Source organism: Strix aluco, chromosome 2 (assembly GCF_031877795.1).
Source record: "Strix aluco isolate bStrAlu1 chromosome 2, bStrAlu1.hap1, whole genome shotgun sequence".
Classification (NCBI taxonomy): domain Eukaryota; kingdom Metazoa; phylum Chordata; class Aves; order Strigiformes; family Strigidae; genus Strix; species Strix aluco.
The window spans coordinates 56,665,695-56,684,660 of NC_133932.1; the positions used below are offsets into that span (position 1 = coordinate 56,665,695).

Below are 18,966 nucleotides of genomic sequence, written 5' to 3' on the forward strand. Positions count from 1 at the left end.
GCAGACTTTCTGGGTCTGCCTAAGTGACGAACTAGGAACGCACCTTGCCTGCAGGCAAATGTGTTGCAACATAAAATGCAAATGGCTTGAAAGAAAAATAGAAGCATTAAAGACACAGCTCTTCATGTGCCCTAGAGGAAGAGGAGAAACTGGCAAGACCTTTGCAAGACAATTCAGGGAAGACTCATTTGACACAACCATGATGACACTCATACCATTGGTATTAAAAGTCTTGACTTGTCACAAAACATACTTTGTTACAGATGTAATTAAATGGACAAAATAGTTTAGTACCAACAAGGAAACAAGTTCATATTTAACATGTGTTATTTCACATTTTTTCTAACAGAACAGTTCATTGAGCATCAACTCTTTGAGCGTGGTAAATATCTTACACAAAAAATAATCAATAACGTTTGTATCTACAAAAGCGGACAAATGACAAAACTTTTATCACAGTTGCTGCTCAACAGCAATTATGCCAAAGATGAACTGCTGGTCATATGTGACAAGATGGTAATTCAGCTCGTTCATATAACAAAATAGTGTGGTTACTATAGACTAAATTCTGCAGTTCCTTGATTATAAACTCACTCATGCTGCTGACCTTATCCCTTGACTGTGCTCTTGTTCTGAAACAGCATGGGAGGAATTTATCCTGTCAGGATTTCATGATAGTGTTCACAGTCACTGGAAATCTGTACGAGAGAGAAAAAGTCCCACTGAGCAGCAGGAGGATGACAGCTACAATCCCAATAGGAATGGCAGCACCAGCTTCCTGCACTGCTGGGCTGGAGGGCATGTAGTAAGAAGGAGGAAAAGCAATGCTCTGGTTGTGCGTTACAGAATAGAAATTCCAGCTCACAGGAATCAGGATGCACAGACTAGCAAATACATAGAAGAAGCCACCCACCAGGAAGAAACGGGTAATGAGAGTTTTGTCAGTGATACCCATATAAACATTTCTCAGAGCAAATATTGTGGCAGTCAGTCCCAGCAAGCCCATGAACATGGCAATCAACAGGAGACCCTGGGCAGCATAAATTTCGTGGGGGATGGAGGAGTCATAGCCACTGAATTTATGGCAGAACTGTTCTTCATAGCCAGGAGAGACATGAAGGTAACTGATGAAGCAGACTTTCCAAATCCCCACCCAGGCAATGCCAGAGGAAATGATGGTGGTGTTATCCACGTGCCACACTCTCCATTCCACAATTCCCATTGAAATGGTGCAGAGGATCCAGCCTACCGTACCCAGAGCAAAGGCAGCTAGCTGGAGGTGTGAGGTGCTCACCAGGGAGCTCATCCTCTAGAGGTCTTCTATGCTGTCACAGACACGGTTGCTGTGTGAAGAGAGAGGCGCACTGGAAAGAAAAACAGTGTAAGATTACAAAGGCAATTATTATTTGAATGAATAGGTGAACCTGGTAGTGAAAAAGAAAAAGCAGGAGAGAGTATGTTTACAGAGGGAGGGTGGTAGTCATCTTTCCCCAAATGTAATGAATTGTTGAAGTTTAATGTCCATAGATAAAGCTAGGTTTTAGTTCTGTATATGTTATTGTATCACAAGAAGAAGAAAGGATCTCTGATAAGCTCCTATTACAATCGCCTTTTTATGTTCACAAAAGGAAAATTCACGTCTTTTTCCAAGTTATTTTCTTCCTTGGTAATTAACTGTTATGTTCAAATGGCCTTATACACATCACATGTAATCAGGAGCCCTAGTGTTACCAGCTAGTAGCAACTAAACCTAACAAAGTCCTCGAGATCCTGGCTGTTACAAGAGATCCTACGAAGCAGCCGCAGAAGCCATGTTCTTCTCCCCTGGCAGCTCTGTTTTCAGTGCAGCAGCCCAACCTGAACAGAATTCTGCTTTTGTGCTGCCCTTACTGAGAGTTGCTGGGACCAGCATTAGACAGAAAACGCCGTAGTTCAGAGGCATGAGCAAATCCAGGCCATAAAGTCTAATAATGACCACTGAACTTCGACCATTTTTAGATTATTTAACTGTGTATGCATTAGCAGAAATACTTGAATTAATCAGAAATATAACACTTTGTGCAGGGGCTGGAGCCTGGATGTGCTGCCATTTCTTTCCCAGCCTCAAACTTTAACCAAGTTTTCTTTAGTGTTTTACCTTCCCAAATCACACTCGTTCATAATCTGCCCAACTTCTCCAGTTCAAACCTTCCTAACACTGTGGTGGAAAAGATTTTAGTCATTTAGCCTAGCAAAAGATTTTAGGTTTGTTTGTTGACTGTACATTCTGAGTGCATATTAGGGTTTTATTCTAATTTTTAAAAAAATCTGTTAATTTCCCACATCTTTCATACAACCTTCTGAACAATTATAGGAATTATCTGTGATAAGAGAAGATGTGGCCTTGAATTTATTATGTAGATATGAGAGGTTCTAGGGTCCTTTATATTTTATGAGTTATCTAAAATATCTTTTCTCCTGCTCCCATTGAATTCAAGACTGAAGAAATACTGTACCAAGTTCACTCTAATAATAAGAAGATAGATCTGCAAATATGTTTTTTTACTAAAGCAATTTTCTATTTACTCATCTTAAACTAACAAGTTCAAGTTGGTGATACAATCTAGTTGCAAAAATACATCTGTGGAAATCTTAAATAAAAAATATCTTCATAACAATATGGTCTTAAGCAAACACTGTCCGTCTTTTTATACTGGTGCCTACTATATATTTACTTCAGTCCTGAAGCTGATGGCAGCGATAAGAGGATGGGACAGAGTGGTTTATGATGCCAGCCAAACGTGGTAACATCTGCACTTTTATCATTTTGGCTTTCCAATTCATCTATGTATCTCCGATAGGACTGATTTCCTGTGGGACATATTAATCTCTATTATTGCAAATGTACATTTAATCCTTTCCTGCGTGGAGGAAATTGGAATAGCCTCCTGTGTTTTTATCTACTTAAAACAAAACCAACTTATAAAGGCTTTCTCAATCTGCTACGTTGTTTACAAAGTGATTATAAAACCCCCTATCTAATTAACAGTTGTCACCAGCCATACAGCATAGTAGCCCAACAGGACATTATGAATGGTTTTCTTTCTGTCCCAGTTCCACATCAAAATAACGTCGTTTCTGTACATGTCTAGTGATGGGAAGATGCTAGACAGAAAAGAACACAATCAAAGGAGTCCTGTGCTGAACCCCTTCTGCTTCTGTTTGAATCAGTTGAGCACACAAAGGCCAAGCCTGAACCATATTAAAATACCATTTTGTGCAGAGCCCATATTTTTGTAACACTTTCTGTATACATCATACACATTCATTTAAACAACTTGCTGATATCAAGGTCATAAAAGATAGGCAAGCAGGCCGACCCGTGTCATTGAGAGCCGTGCAGATTATGGTACCAGTGTATATCTTCATGGATTGCATTTACGCACTTCGTCTGCTCACAGAAATAAATTAGATTGTATCTGTGATTACTGAGCCCTCTATCAAACCTTCCTGTGCTAAGCTACTTAGATTGGTGTCCAGAATTGGATCATAAAACTAAAAAATAGGAAAAGTTCTTTTTTTTCCCATGAGATTCACAAAAAAACCAGAACAAGCATACATGCAGGATGAAAGAATTCAAGGCTTATACAAAAATTCTGAAAACATTGGAGAATATCCAGCTAACAAAGATGAGCTTTACATGAGGGACCAAATGTCTAGACACAAAAAATTGCTTATGTAGGTAATGATTCATTTTGGCTCATTTCTCCACACCCTGCCCACTGGAGCTTATTTGATCTAACCTGGTATCAGTGACTTAGAGAAAAATCAAGGTGGAAAAGAAGTACTTTTGAGATCAATTATGACATTGAATTACAGTTCTCATACTTGTCTGTTTTGGAAAATCAGACAGAAGCCTGTACTTATGACCTTTTGGTATTAATATTCAGCAAGAAAATAAGGACAAAATATTAAGGTGAAATAGTTACAGGAATTTGCTTACAATATGAAAACATGTCTAAATTAAAACAAAGGTCTAGTTCCTGATTCCAGTCTCTATCATTATGAATATTAATAAACACACTATAGGTGTTGCTGGTATTATCAAATGAGAACAAATACATATCCCTTGCCAGAGCCGTTGATTTCAAGGGAAGACTTTGGATAAAACCAAATCTGTCTCAAGTTTCTGACACAAACCTTAAGCCTGAGCACTGACACAAGTCACAGTATCCCCGGCACCTCGGGCACGCTGTGGGACCAGCCAGCGGCACCAGCCAAGGTCACGCCGTGTGCCTGCCAGCGGGCAAAGGCCATCAGGGAAACTCGTTTTCCCCCAAATGTAGCGAGAGAACGTTTGTTTTTCAGGACTACTGTGGCAAGCATTTCCAAAAATCCCGAGACATTTCGCCTGCAGATGCCAAATAAAACCGGGAGTGAGCTGCAGAGGGCGTCTCCCTCCAGGATTTCGCCCATCTCAGCGGCTCACTTGCTGTGAGACCTCGAGGACGGGAGGAAAGAAGGGAAGGGGAAGGGGAAAGGGGAAAGGGGAAAGGGGAAAGGGGAAAGGGGAAGGGAAAAGGGGAAGGGAAAGGGGAAAGGGGAAAGGGAAAAGGAAAGGGAAAGGGAAAGGGAAAGGGAAAGGGAAAGGGAAAGGGAAAGGGAAAGGGAAAGGGAAAGGGAAAGGGAAAGGGAAAAGGGGAAGGGGAAAGGGGAAGGGGGAAGGGGGAAAGGGAAAGGGGAAGGGGGAAGGGGGAAAGGGAAAGGGGAAAAGGAAAGGGAAAGGGAGACATCGAAACACCTCGTAGCAAGACGAGGAACAGGGCCCTGCGCATGGCAGGGACCCACCGCCCTGGCAGACTTCAGAATCCCCCTCCACAGCCGAGGCCGACTTCCCGCCTCAGCAGCTGGTCTTGGGGAGTGGCCTGTGGGCTGGGGGTCCCTGCACAAGGCTCCGTCTGTGGGAGGGGATGCAGGCGCTGAACTCGGCTCCCAGACCAGTAGGGCTTTTCCTGTAGGTTTCAAAGAGAGAGGCATCACCTTCAGAAAGGAAGAATTTGATCCATCACTAACTTGCCATCGCATAAGGAAGTGAAGAAATAATTGTTTTCATAAAAACTTTTGGTCCCTGGGCAAATGCCCTTTCCAGTCTTCCGAGAGAAAAATGTGAAAGTTCAGTCCCTGCATGTTTAGAGCGATATTGGTTTAAATACAGTTCAAAGCCCAGCTCATATGGCAGTCTGGGCTAGCACAGTCAGCATTGGTATAATCTATTGGCTGGTTTCATGCTTTAGTATTTATAAAAATATTTTGAATTAATTTAATTAGTATAGTAAGGTTACCTATATGGTCTGAATAATACAATGATGTAACATGATCACTATATGAAATTTCCTATGGCAAATGAACTCATAGTCAGTCAGCTACAGGCTGTCTTCTGAATAATTATTTGGTGTTACGGGCATGCAGTTCTTGATTTAGAAGCTCACACAGGGCTGCAGATTTCAGCACTCAAAGTTTGCATGCCAGCTATTTCATAGGATGAAAGTAGCCTACAAAGGCAATCCTGCCACAAGGAACAAGCTGGGTCTATGTGGTGTGTGTGCCAGTGGACGAAAATCATGACTGAAAACCTTTTCACCCAAAGAAGCAAGAGAAATGTGTTAAGAGGAAGTTACGGCTCCATCTCTTGGTGTCCCATGATTTCATCAACATTTTAATTTAAAATCGATTCAGTCCATACCAACAAGCATTCCAGCAGCTTTTGGAGACAGTCTTTGGAAAGTCTAGGAGCAACAGCTAAAAAAGGAGACTTGTTTCTACAAGCTTCTCACCTGATAGTCCCTTGCTCTCATTTTCTCTCTTTATACATCTTTAATTTCCTTCATTTGGAGGGGCTTTCCTTCATGAATGTATTTTTAGCTAAACACCCTACCTGAGTAAAAGCAAAATGTAAACTTGCTAGCATTCAATGGAGATTTGCACAGAAAAGAGAGACGCTAACGGTAGAAGATGAAACATGCTAGTGAATTCATCTAAATACAGAAACTTGAAGGATCCTTTTGTCTTTATTACTTATTTTCATTTAAATCAAGCATTGCACAGTGAGCAGCTGTTTGTGAAAAGTGTGTTGAGCCATTGGTCATATTCTTCAGGGATAGAATGAGACAGGACTTTCCCCCTCTTAGTTACAAGAAACAGATGAGGATGCCTGGGAGCTGTGTTGACTTTCCTACAGCTGCAATCTTGCTTCTAGGAGAAAAAATGGAAGCAAGCTGCTCTCTTAATTGTCAAGTGGCTTCACAGAGGGGTTTTTGGGTCATCTGTGCATCAGGCCTACCTTTAAAAAGACTAAAATGAAATGCTGCAGTCGAAGAGGTAAAGGTCAGTTCTTTGTGGCTACAGTCCCACCTCCTGATCTTCTCAGCAGCAGGAGCAAACAGAAATGGAGCTATACTTGAAATTTTGTCAACACTTATTTTGTTTCCAGTAGTTGCTAGTGACAAAAGGCTGGGACTATGATATCAATTCTCATAGCAGAGAAACCTAAATGCTACCAAATATATTTCACTTCTGGAATTAATACTGGGTCCTCTGAAAAGCTGTTTTAATTACATTCAGCAGTTTGTATGCATCAGCTGAGTTTCAGATCTGCTTTCTAAAACTCAACCTGTCTTAAGCTCCTGAAATAAAGATTTTTAAAAAAAACCTGCAAGCGAGTGAAGGAAAAAAAGCTAGCATAATTTCTTCATTAGTGCATTTAAATATAATTGGGCCTTTCAGGTTACTGGGTCTCAGACTCCCTCATGGGGTGAGGGCCTGTGCCAGGGACTGATGTCCAACTTGCAAGGTTGCATAAGAGAGTGCCCCCAACCATGCAATTACCCACAAGACTTATCTTTAAATGCATCATTTCATATAACAGATTGAGGGCCAGACAGCACTGGCTTTCAGTGCCATGGAGGGAGTTTGCCATTTAACAGATGTCCTTTAGAGGTTGGTATGTGCTAGGTAATACATTCCCCAGCAGCAGCATCTCCTCTGCAGTATCTCTCCCCCTCTGGGACCTGAAGCACCAGGCAGAGCTGGATGGGCCAGTCATCAACACCTGGAACCTAAGATCTCAGACACAGAAAGAGACTGTGTGAGATGGGGCTGGGGCTTGTCATGTGAATTTGTGGAAGTCTTACACAAATTGCATGATCCTCGACATGATAGTCAAAGACTGTGCTAATGCTCTAGACCCTTGAATTCGGATGTGTCTAAAAGAGAACTTCAGAAATGTTTTCTATCCTTCTGTAATCACTGTTTCAGCACAGCTCTGGTTGAAGTGTGGCTTTTGTCTCTAAGGTTATCTTCTTGCTGTTGTCCCTGCAACAAGAGTTGCCAGCAGTGGCTGCTAAATCAGTCTATTCCTAGCTTCTTCAAAAGACATTTAACCAAACACTCAGTGTGGCAATTCTTTTGCTCCTATTTTCCTAGATACAAAGCTAGCTGCATTTATGACCCCTTCCTTGAATACAGTCTGCCTGTCATTCATGAAGTCTTGAACACCGATGTCTCATGTTTAGGTTTCAGCTGTCACTAACACACTCATTTTCAATTAGAAAAGACAAACTCGTAGGGCATAGAGTCTTAAAAGTCATTACAGAGTATCTCCAGATTTAACACACCTTATGTGCCCCATTCCTCCCTAATGCCAATATCCAGTGTTACGAACTCTGTTGCTTCCACTTTCTCATTGTGTTTCAAAACAAGTAAACCAAAGCAATCTTCCCTTTTGTTCCATCGAGTAAGAATATATTGAAATTTAGGTGTGTAAAAGTTCTTTGCCTATTTCAGGAAAAGATTTTGTTTGATTTGCTCTGATGGTAGGGTGAAGAGAAACTGATAATTTCTATATATTTCTCACTGTTTTTTCAGGTCCTAATTTATTTTTCTGTGCTTGAGCCTACCTTAAGCTCTTGTTAAATAAGGAAATGTTGCAGGCTTGTAGGCAGTGAGGTGGCAGTAGGCTTGACCCAGAACCCAGATGACCCCATGTTATCATAGTTTCTACAGATTGTTTTGACTTTGCCTTGAAGTGAGCTCCATTTAGAGCCAGTTTAGGGACATGCCAGGAATGACAGCCCCTGAAAAATCAAGGCAGATACATTGGCTGTGTTGAGATAGGATTCTCTCAGGAAGCTTCAGAAAGCAGAGGGAAGCCCAAAAGCTTGCTTACTCTGGGTGTCTGGCACAGAGAAAAGAGAGCTAAGGGGTCATAAGTCTGACTAAGGCAACTACACCCAGGTGCCAGAGAGCTCACACATGACTGGGAAGATGAGGGCACTGAATACAGGCTTGGGGCACAAGAAGATGTCACCCAGAAGGAGTCACCTTCCAGCCAAAAGAACAGGAGCCAATGCTGCCTGGTGCCTGTGGGAGGAATGAAGAACACCTGAAGTGCCCAGATCATCAGCCTGGACATGCTGCACAGGCACCTGGTCAAGAGGAGCGAGCATTGCCTGTGCTGACAGCGCATAAGGAGCTGCCTACAGGAGAGGGAATCGGAGAGCACATGACCTGCACAACCCGATGCTGAGATTTTCTTCATAGACATTGGGTGGGCGGTTGAAAGGAGAGCTCTCCAGAAGGATCAGAGACAATACTTGTTTCTTTGTAAGTGATAGTACAGCTAAAATAAAATACACTAAAAAATGTAACAATAGAAGAGCGAAGTATGAGTCTCCCTGTCTGCAGCCTGTCTGCCTGTTGCAAGACAGCTTTGCTTTAGGAATTCTACTGCAACTTGTAACCACCTTGAAGAGAAAGTTCATGATAAACTGTTCCTATATAAAATATGAACAAAGTTAATTTTCCCAGCCTGTGTAAGCAGGAATTAATTTATTTCCGTTTATTTCATGTTTTAAGCAAATATTTTTGCTTTAGATGTTGCCAGGCACCGCATATATTTTGAAATTGACATTTGAATCCTGCCTAGATGCAGCTTTATTGGTCTATACTGGACATGGTTTACCAACCAAATCCTTTGTTCAATCTAAGTCTTGCAGCAGAAAGGGAGTTCAAAAAAACCCAACAGCACAGTAATTAAGAAGGTCTCTTCTTAGCAATAGCCCTATGATTTAATGCTTGAAAACCTAATTCTTCAATTCCCAGTTGGGAAAACATTCTTTATAGGAAACAAATAAATATTTAAATCTTTCTCCATCTGTTCTCTATCAGCACTTCATAAAATAAGTCATATTAAAAAAAAAGGAGACTTACTTCTGTGAGTCTGAGAGTTGCCTAAGGCTTTGAAGCAGTGTCAGCTGGATGAAGCAAGTTCCAGAAGGGAGGTGGAAAAAAATGCCCATGCAAATTGTCAGACTTGTTACACTACCAAATAGGTACCTCACAGTTCCTTGTCACTCTCCCACTAAGTCAACAAAGATGTAGGAAGTCAGTTAATCATTAACATATTATAAAAATATGAAAGCTTTACCATACGCCATTTTTTCTAATTGCTCTAAAACACTTACCGGAGTTTATAGATAACTCCCATGGAAAACTCAGTTTTCTGTAAGACACCCTTTCAGAAAATCTGCCTTTGTGATTACATGATTTTCCAGCCTGAGACCACCATGATGTCCCAGCCTGACAGCCTGAAGGACACAGAATTCTCATCTGAAAGGGAATGAAGTGATTTCATAACCCTTTCTTCTTTGTTAGAGTTTTTCTTCTGTGTTTATGCAACTCCCATTAGTGCAGCTCTGCTATGGGAAGAAATATAGGGGAGAAGGAGGAGGTTTTCCAAGGAGTAAACTCAAGCTGAACTGGTCTCTTCTTGTACTGTGGTTGGCAGTACCCATACTTTAGTACAAATAGTACTATGTTTGTTATCTCGGATGCTTTAAAAAAAAAAGCCAACACATTTTTAAAAATTATGTTATGTTTGCCTTGCTTTGTGGTTTTCCTGTGAATGTAAACAATGGTTCTTACAAATGGTAAGAGAGTTCTTAACTCCATTCTGGTTTATCCTCTTTGAAACCTAGAATAAACTCCACTAATCTCCAAGTGATGCACTGGCTCTTACAGTGGGAGGACATTTCCAGGCCTGATGTTGAAAGATGAGGAAGTTTCTTTCACTAAAGTATCCTGAAGTGGGAAGCCCCCATTGAACAATTTTTCTCACCGGTAACACGCATTATGGCTGGTCATTGCCACCACTAAAGGAGGCTGCAAAATGGCGTTAATCCATATCCTTCAGTTTTCTGTGTCACCTTTAATCCAGTTCCCCTCCTCTCTTGCTGTATCTTCCAGCTGACGCAGATTTACTGGCTTCATGTGCAGGAAATACAGTCTGGCTATGGCAACTCAGTCTTAACCTTCTTCTGCAGCTCACCAGGCTAGGATCTCCTTTCTGGCTGGTCACAGCTAGATGGTATTAAATTGTTGCACAGGCAAGCTCAGGTACTCAGGCTTTGCTGTTGTGTGCCAAAAGGCCCTGACACGTATTGACCCTGGTGGGCTTGTTGTCATGTGTTAGACTTGAGTATGACCTTTTGACATGGTGATGGGTCTGGTGATTCAGGAGGACAACATCCTTGGGCAATAGGCAGCTGGACAATAGATTCCTTTTCTTGGATTTAATAACTGCATGAGACAAAATTTGCAGGCAAACCTGTTGCTGATTTTACCTACAAAGCTGCTGCATGCAGCCTATTTGACTGACTGTGGATAGGAGTGGCACCCCCTACACTACTCCCAGAACAACTCTTCTTTGCCCCCCAAATTCTGTATCTCTGACCTATTTCTTCTCACTTACAAAAATACACTCTGATGTTTTAAAGACTAAATTGTACAGAAAAATAATCATTTTGATATATTTGTCAACCGTCATCAGTGCGGTGAAGTTTAATTCAACTGGAAAGCTACAGTGCTTAGTGCTTACATAATCAGGAGCATAAGCAGCGTTACATTAGTGAGAAATACAATACACACAAAATGGAATGGAAGCAAGATAGGAATGAAACGACAGTATTAAGAGGTTTTTTTTGCTCTGTATATGATTATGACTTCTATAAACATGTTCCTTTTTAGTGTATTAGTGACAAATTATTAGGAAGCAGATGGAAATTAATAAGTTTCTGATGCCTTATTTAAAGGAATACATTTTACACATCAGACTTCATTGTTCTTTGAATGCCAATGGTTAATACTTTTTCAGGCAGAAAACATTTGCTTTCTTCCTCCTGTGGCCTTGACCCAAAGTGCATTGAAATCAGTTGGAATAGTTCTGCTGACTTCAAAGACCTTTAGATCAAGCTCGGTCCCTTCTGTGGTTTACAATTTCATTGTTAAATACCACAGAACAGGAAATATTTGTTTCAAGTTATTTTTCTTTTCATTTGCCATGTTGAAAAAAACAGCCTGAAATCAAGATGCTGTGCAAGATACATTGCCCAACAAGTGGTACCAAATAGGCAAGAGACAGAGCCCTGTAAAAGGCTCAGAGGCTCAGGTACAAGTACTGTCTTGCTTTTCGTTTTGAGACAAAGGTTACTTCTCCCAGGAGGTACGGCAGTCTCCTTGCACACAGCTTGCCAGTCTCTGATCGGTGAACTGGGCATTAGAGTAGTTGTATCCTCACTCTTTGTCACCATTTGTCCTCAGCAGATCATCAGTCCAACACCTCTCCAAATCCAACACTGAACCTAACTGCGGGCCTCTAAAACCACAGCTTGAGTCTGAGAAAAATATTTACATAAACAACATTCCTAACTGTATACCTTTGTGGCCAGACTAAGTTGTCATTTGAAACTTGGGAAATTCAGAGATGAGACAAACAACTTTACTAAAAAATACAACTCACGTGATGAAGTTCTTCACAGCGCAGTGACTCTCTGCCCATTTTACCTGTGCCTCTTCAAACACGGATCACAGATACATTGCCAACAGTATGTTACATGATATTGAAAAGCAGGACACTTAAAAGATGAGGATGTGTTTTCAGAGAGTGCATGATAACTTCATCACAATTTTTGACCCACTGTTGAGGCTAGTCCCATAAACAGCTCACTGGACACCTGCATAGATAAACTCCACAGCTGTTGCAATAATAAACACCCAAAAGCAAGACGGGCTTTTGAACAGGTTAAAACCCCTTGCACTTCACTTTGTATGCCTTAGGAAGGGGGAAGAAAGCTTCCAGGCAAGTGGTTTGGGAGCCCTCCAAGTGGGTAGGCTCCATGTTACTCTGCAGATGGAGTTGGCCAGCAGTGGTGGGATGGACAGGCCACAGCATGATCCTCCCTGGGTTCCTAAACACGACCCTGGGGCAGGAGTGCTCTTGTCATAGCATGGCAAAGGGCTGGACTTTTACTTTTAGAGTGGTTATCACTCTCTTTGTCCTGCTGAGAGGGTGCAGCAGTCAGACTGCCCAAGGCTTGCCTGGAAAGAGAGGCACCTGCTGCCAAGCTCAACAGACTACATGGGGAAACACTACACATTATCAGATACTCAGCTCAATCCCAAACTACGTTCACTCCATTCAAAGCTGCCAGTGGGTGCTGCTTACTTTTATGGTTGATCCTATCAGCTGGGAGGTTCTCTGGCTACAGAGAACTTGGTAATAGTTTTGTTGTGCTACTGCCATTATGTCATGGCATTTTTCTGGCTATGATTTCTCTTATTTTGTGAAGTCCCAAATAAGTGTCCAAAATGCTCGGTCCCTACCATCCTCTGTGTTAGTTCTGTTTGTATTTTTTCTATCTAGCGTGGGTGAGATTTAAACACATGGTTTAGTCTAACACTCCAGTGGACTCTGACATTATACATGCAACATTATACGTTGTCCCTCCTAGCAAGAGAGACTGTGTTCAACGTCTGATTTAGGTATTGGGAGTTGGGGAGCCAGTACTTCACCCGTGTCTGGACTTGCCTCCTTCCAAACAATCTTGCACAGCACTAATATCCCTATCAACGGTCAAATACTTGTTTAGTGCTTCTTCTATCCAAACTATGTCAAAGATCTTTTGTCCACCATCAACACCACCCATAGTGTCCTCAGACTCCCCGCTGACACACTAACAACTCCTTTTTTGTCCTTAACTTTTCCTGGATTGCCTGTATAACTGAGGTAGATTCGCAGAAACTTCTTATGAAGAAGTTGACCCTTTTACTATTGGTCAGTTAAAAACAAGGGGGAAATGGAAACACACAAAACACAGCTGCCCAGATTATCTCCAGCATAGGTTGTTTAGACATTTTCTTCACAGACCAGCAACTGTAGATCCTTTGGAATGGGCGCAGTATTAGTTTTTGAAGCAAAATTGAGATGAAAATTATAGGGGCTCAATAATTTCAAGAGGGATGATTTCACTGTGATCGTGACTCAACAAGGGCCTGATTTAAAACCAAAAAAATTTGCCTTTGGCTCAGCAAGAAATCAGTTTTTTTTTTTCCTGGAAATGCAGAACACGAAAGCTCACATGCACAAAATGAAAGGCTAAAATTAGACGCACTCTTGTGGTTTGGGTAGGCTTCTGGTTATTCCCAGATACCCAAAAGTAGGTCATTCAGAGCTTAACAAAGACATTTCCCTTAGACTTGTTGACATTTTAGAGCTAGTGGAAAAGACCACCTGATGGGAGGATGTTATCAACATGTCACACTCAGGTTTCGCTCCGCCTTGGCAGCGTTTCTGCACTGCGAGAGCACCGCAGTGTTAGAACACCAGGCTTTTTTCACTTCATTAGAACTGCCATAGCAGCTTGTTCTTATCAGCCGTTAGAAGTCACAAGAAAAACAAATTCATATAAATTTTCATTAAAGGCCACGAAAATAAAAGATCAATAGAAACCTTTAGCTGGTAGCATATCATGGGGGTTTTAATGCTTTACAAAGCAACTCACTGCACAAAGCACGGGGCACTATCAAAGTACTACTTTGGGAGAAATATGTGAATCACTGGTTGCTCATTAGCTGATCATGGCTATGATCTCTACTACAGGAAGATCTTCAGGATCTTTACTGACACCCTAAAAGTTTCTGTGTCTTTCCCCCCTTCCTGGTTATCATCATAGCTGTACAATGACTGTGATCTTTCAACTGACCAATACCCTACTAATATTGATGCAGTAGGAAATCGATACAAGTGTTCTGGCGAGACAGAACCCAAATAAAATAGGATTATGCAGAAAGCAGAATAGATTTCTTATGAACTACCTTCTCACAACAAGCAGAGTGCCAGTGGGGAGTAGAAGGATGCAGTTCTGTAAAGAGCTCCAGTCAGGACATATTCCTTAAATATGTGAAGCGCAGCTGCTTTTCAAAAGCGTTTTATTGCAGCAACTCTGCCTCAAAGGTAAGACAGATCTACTTTTTATCCTTGTGCTAGTCTGTCATTTACCTGGGCGCTGGGGGAAACTGCCCCTGCTTTCCCTCAAAGCACTATGTAGCCAGTTTACAAATTACAAGGCAAAGGAGATGAAAGGCCATTGATCCTCCAGCAATGTGTGCTCCGGCACACATGGGGGACAGTTTCAAGAAAGGGGAGCAACCACCTGGAGGGAGCTGATGAAGAGAGATCAGCTTTATGTTGGCCCAGGGAAATGTTTTTACAGACAGCTAAGTTTGCCAGTACAGGAGCACTGGTAGGAAACTCACATACATACAATGCATTATCTCAGAAAACAGGAGGAAGAACAAAAGCAAACTTAGTAATTAATCAAACTAGTATAAGGAGAAGAGTTTGTAGCAATTCCTGTAGGTGCATGTGTGGAGAAGGTCTGTAATAGAAGAAGAAACACTGTCTGAGAAGTGCTGCCTGGAGCACGCAAGCCCCATTTGCAAGCTGAGAGCTTGCAAACTCTCACCTGTTTCCCTGACCTGTCAGTCTAAAAAAGCCACATCTTCTAATTACTTCTGCTCTTTTAAGACCCCAGTTATAAAACCGTTGGCAATCTAAATATTTACCAAAGTAGTCATACCTTTGTATCTGACCACGCAAGAACTTCAAACACGAAAGATGGATTTATGGTGACCATAAAATTTTCATTCTGAGTTTCCTGACTTCCAGAGACTTAACACTCGACCTTCACACCGCACCCTTTCCCCACCATTCATGACAATGGTACTGTACTCCTGCCACCCTTGAACATTTGCACCTAATTTTTATTTTCATGTGTCTGTCTTGTGCTTGCTGGTTTTTGATAGGCCTTTCTCCGCTAAATGAGTCTAATTTTGTATGCGATGCTGGGTAGTGCATACACAGGAATCTTTAAATCTGAGTGTTGATAGTCTCTCTACTCTCTAATAATCTAGATGAGTCTTTTCTCATGTTTTCCAGTTTTTCAATGCCTTTGCAATGGATATAGATAGTAGAATTAGACACAATATTTTAGTAAGTTTAGAAAAATTTCATTAATATTGCATAGCAAGATAATACTTTCCACATGTTTCCCTTCCCTTCGAATGCACTGTTTCAGCCTTTTTCCTAGAGCACAGAGTTTATAGGAGCTGTTCATTCACTATGACCTCACACAGTTTTTGAGAGTCATTGTTTTCTGGTCTATATGCCATGTGATCTCCATCACTTGCTCCTTGATTAATTGCATTGCATGTCACCGTATGAAATGCCAGTATGTTTGAACACACCCAGACTACCAATCTTGTTCTATACAACTTTCCTCTTCATTGTTTGACATATATGTGCCAAGTGGTGACCATTACCAGTGTGCCTCTTTTGTAATCATCTCTCATTTGTGTGGTGGAACTGCCCATCGCATAAAAATGCTGGTCTAAATAACTCCACCTTTGCAAAACCAGTGACAACAGAGTTTACTCACCTAGTTCTTTTTTTCCCCACTGCAGTAAAAATAGGCGGGAAAGCTGTTTTGTTTACTTCTCAAACTATAAATGTATACAAACACACAGAGGATTTGGAGAACAGTTTTGTAAGAATCACTAGATGTCAAACACCAGAGACATTATCATCTGTATCAACAAGATTCAGTATGCACAGGCATCTGACAAACAGACCTGCAATTAATGCTGTGCACCGCAACACCCAGGCTGTTAGAATTTAATGCTGAGTTGGAGACCTAAGGCATGAATTGATCCCAGTTTTGATTTCAATGCCCAAATTAGCTTTGTCTTCCTAGAGAAAGAGGAGATGGGGAAAGGAGAGATATCTGGGTTGAACCAAGCTCTTTCAGTAACCTTATCTCAGCTTGCCTATAGGGGGAATCAAGGCCAAGTAGGCTCCTAATTTAGGCCACCAGCTGTGTACCTAAATGGTAATCCAGCACCCCATACACACTGAAGAGGAAGAGTTGGACTTCAATACTTGTATTAATATCACTGTCCAGGCACCTCAGACTAGAAAAAAAACAGGAGAAGGGTGCATCTGCAGCTGTATCCTCAATGGCCTTTGGCACTTACACTGCAATTAGCCAGCACTTTAATCTTGGATTCAGAGTCTGATGTTATATCCTGCATCTGGAGGGTAGGTAGGGCACTGGGGCAGATTCTGGTTACCCTTCTCCCTGGATTATTTCTGTTTTCTAATTCCCTGATTGCCTAATATGAACTACATAAGTAGCCCTAGGAACAGAAACCCAAGATCCTCCTTTCCTTATTAATACCCAGATGCCGGGGCTGAATATTTAGGCCCACTTTGCTTTTGGCTTTCCAAATCATGCTTTCCTGGCAGCACATGCTGATCCAGCTTAAGCAGAAATTGGACATTGCTCTGCCTGCAACTAAAAGCCTGGTGGTAAAGCAAGCTCTTAAGAGGTGGCAAGTATGGAAGCAAAACCCCGGAGAACAAGCCAGGTCAGTCACTCGGTGAATGTGCGGCGTGCTGTACAGGACAGAAGCCACCCTCATCTCCCAGTCTGGGTGACTTAAGCACCTCAGCACGCCTAGCTAGCTGGGTTGTTTAGAGAATTTAGGATGACTAGAGAGAAAGGATGTCTTCTTCCTCAATGCTGAGTGCTTGTTAGTTCCAGAGAGCTGTGCCAGTGTCTCCTGAGGCAAGAAAGGGGCATTACTGAATGCATTTAACAGCATGATGGTCTCCTCACACACTGAGACCTGAGATTCTGAAATTGAGTTGTTCCCCATAAATTTAAATTTCAAAGATGCTTTTTTTTTTTTACACTACTGTAATTAAAAATGCCTGCCCTAGCATATGGAGACGTTATGGTTTTGCTGTATCACATATGGAAGAAGAGAAAAGCAGGAAATTCACAGCCTTCACGCACTTTGCTGCTAGTTTAGATTTTCTTCCTTCAGGGCACTGATCCTTCCAGGTTTTCTTAGTTTTCACTTCCTTAAGATCTGTATCACCCCATTACTAATAAAAATAATTTGACTGCTCCACCCCTTTCAGGTCAGTGTTGGCCACTTCGATCATCACAGATTGATTTCCCTTTTTATCTTTGGAGGAACCATACCTGCGTGTGAAAGCTGCTGAAGCTGTTAACTCTTGGGAGTGGCTATGAATGATGCTCACAAGACTCATGCTTTTATATTTAGATACCAAGATAAATAATCTTATCTTCCATTGTTTATTACTTAGTCTGCAATTGCTCATTGTATTTATATTTCTCTGAGGCTGTTAGAAAAGACACAAGCCTAATTTATTAGTAACAAACACTTTATGAAGAGCAGACAGAAGTGAAACAGATATTGAAACTATATGCTTGAAACAATCTTCACCAGGAGGATTTTGTTAATTCCTCTCCGGCTTTTAGACTTCACAGCTCTACCAAAATAATGTTTTGGTAAAACTCTTGTAACTATACATCCACTACCTGGTTTACACAACATGCTCTCCATCAGAAGGCAGGCAAATGATGCTATCACAACAAACAGCAGCAAACTAACTACTCTTGGTAACGCATGTCAGACTGCAGCGTTTTCAGAGCTAGTACTGGCTCCTCTTATGGAAGTTGCTTGGAATGAAGGAAGTCTAGTTAACATAGTTGCAACATAGTATGTGCTTAAGAAAAGCCTCTCTTTCACTAACTTCACTAAAATATATGAACACATCTAGAATTCTTGAGTATTCTCACCTGTGACTTGTAGCACGCAGGCTTCATTTAGACACCATGTTGCTGGAGATTTACGTTACTGAAAGTAAGTATGATTATTCTTCTGTATCTTTTAACACCTTGTACATCCTCAGTTCCACTGTCACAAATCTATTTACTTTAATTAAAATCTCTCCCAAGTTATGACAGGCAATCACAAATACCAAATAAAAAAATTTCAAAAAAGTGGATGTGTGGTGGGAATCTCATTGTTCTCTAGTGGTATCATTGTATTTTAGGTTAACAACTCACACCTGGCAAGCAGAAGATACACAGAATTCCTCATCCTGCTTCATCCCAGAAGTGGTGCCAGAAACCACCGCATCAGTAGTCCAGATATTCTCAGTATCCCACCCATGGCAGCAGCCAGCACCAGGCAACGTTTTCAAAAGCAGCAGTAGGCAACAGGTAAGGACAGTTGGCAGCTAGGTTTCTTGTTAACCTTACCAGTTAGCAGTTTGTTGCACCCAGAAGAGTTAGAGGAAGTGAAAATTAGATTTATATCAGACTTCACTAATACTGACATGTTTGGCAGTAGCGGAAGGCATGGCCTAGTCGCAAGGCCATTTCCCCCAGCCAAATTTAGGAGACTGCCAAGACAGAGATATCAAAGCACCTAAAACTGAAGCTGTTGCGAGGATTTTTTAAAAAGTATGCATTTTACTAGCCTTGTTCTCAGGAAAGGCTCAACTGCTTTGACTATAATAAAACTCAGCCTAAGATAAACAACAGACTATCTGCCCACATGGTTACAACCAAGAAAAAGGTACTAAGTGTAGCCAATCTTGAAAAGACACCTGCTCTGCTTGTAGGCATGCTAACGGAGTCTGAGAGAGAAATTACCTTCTGCTATTTGAACTGCACTGAATTGATTTCAATTCTGATTTTCTCCCAAGATGTACTAAAT

The 18,966-nt window shown here is 41.4% G+C and overlaps 1 protein-coding gene across 1 annotated transcript; it reads right to left on the reverse strand.

The window, feature by feature from the left end:
• Positions 1–296: 296 nt before the first annotated feature.
• Positions 297–1,306, reverse strand: CLDN34 (claudin 34). The gene has a single exon (XM_074816894.1). The coding sequence runs from the start codon at positions 1,304–1,306 to the stop codon at positions 662–664; it is 645 nt and encodes a 214-aa protein (XP_074672995.1). The 3' UTR covers positions 297–661.
• Positions 1,307–18,966: the final 17,660 nt, after the last annotated feature.

What these genes read in the sequence shown, in the direction of transcription:
- CLDN34 (XM_074816894.1), bottom strand. Translation starts at nt 1,306, where the DNA reads ATGAGCTCCCTGGTGAGCACCTCACACCTCCAGCTAGCTGCCTTTGCT.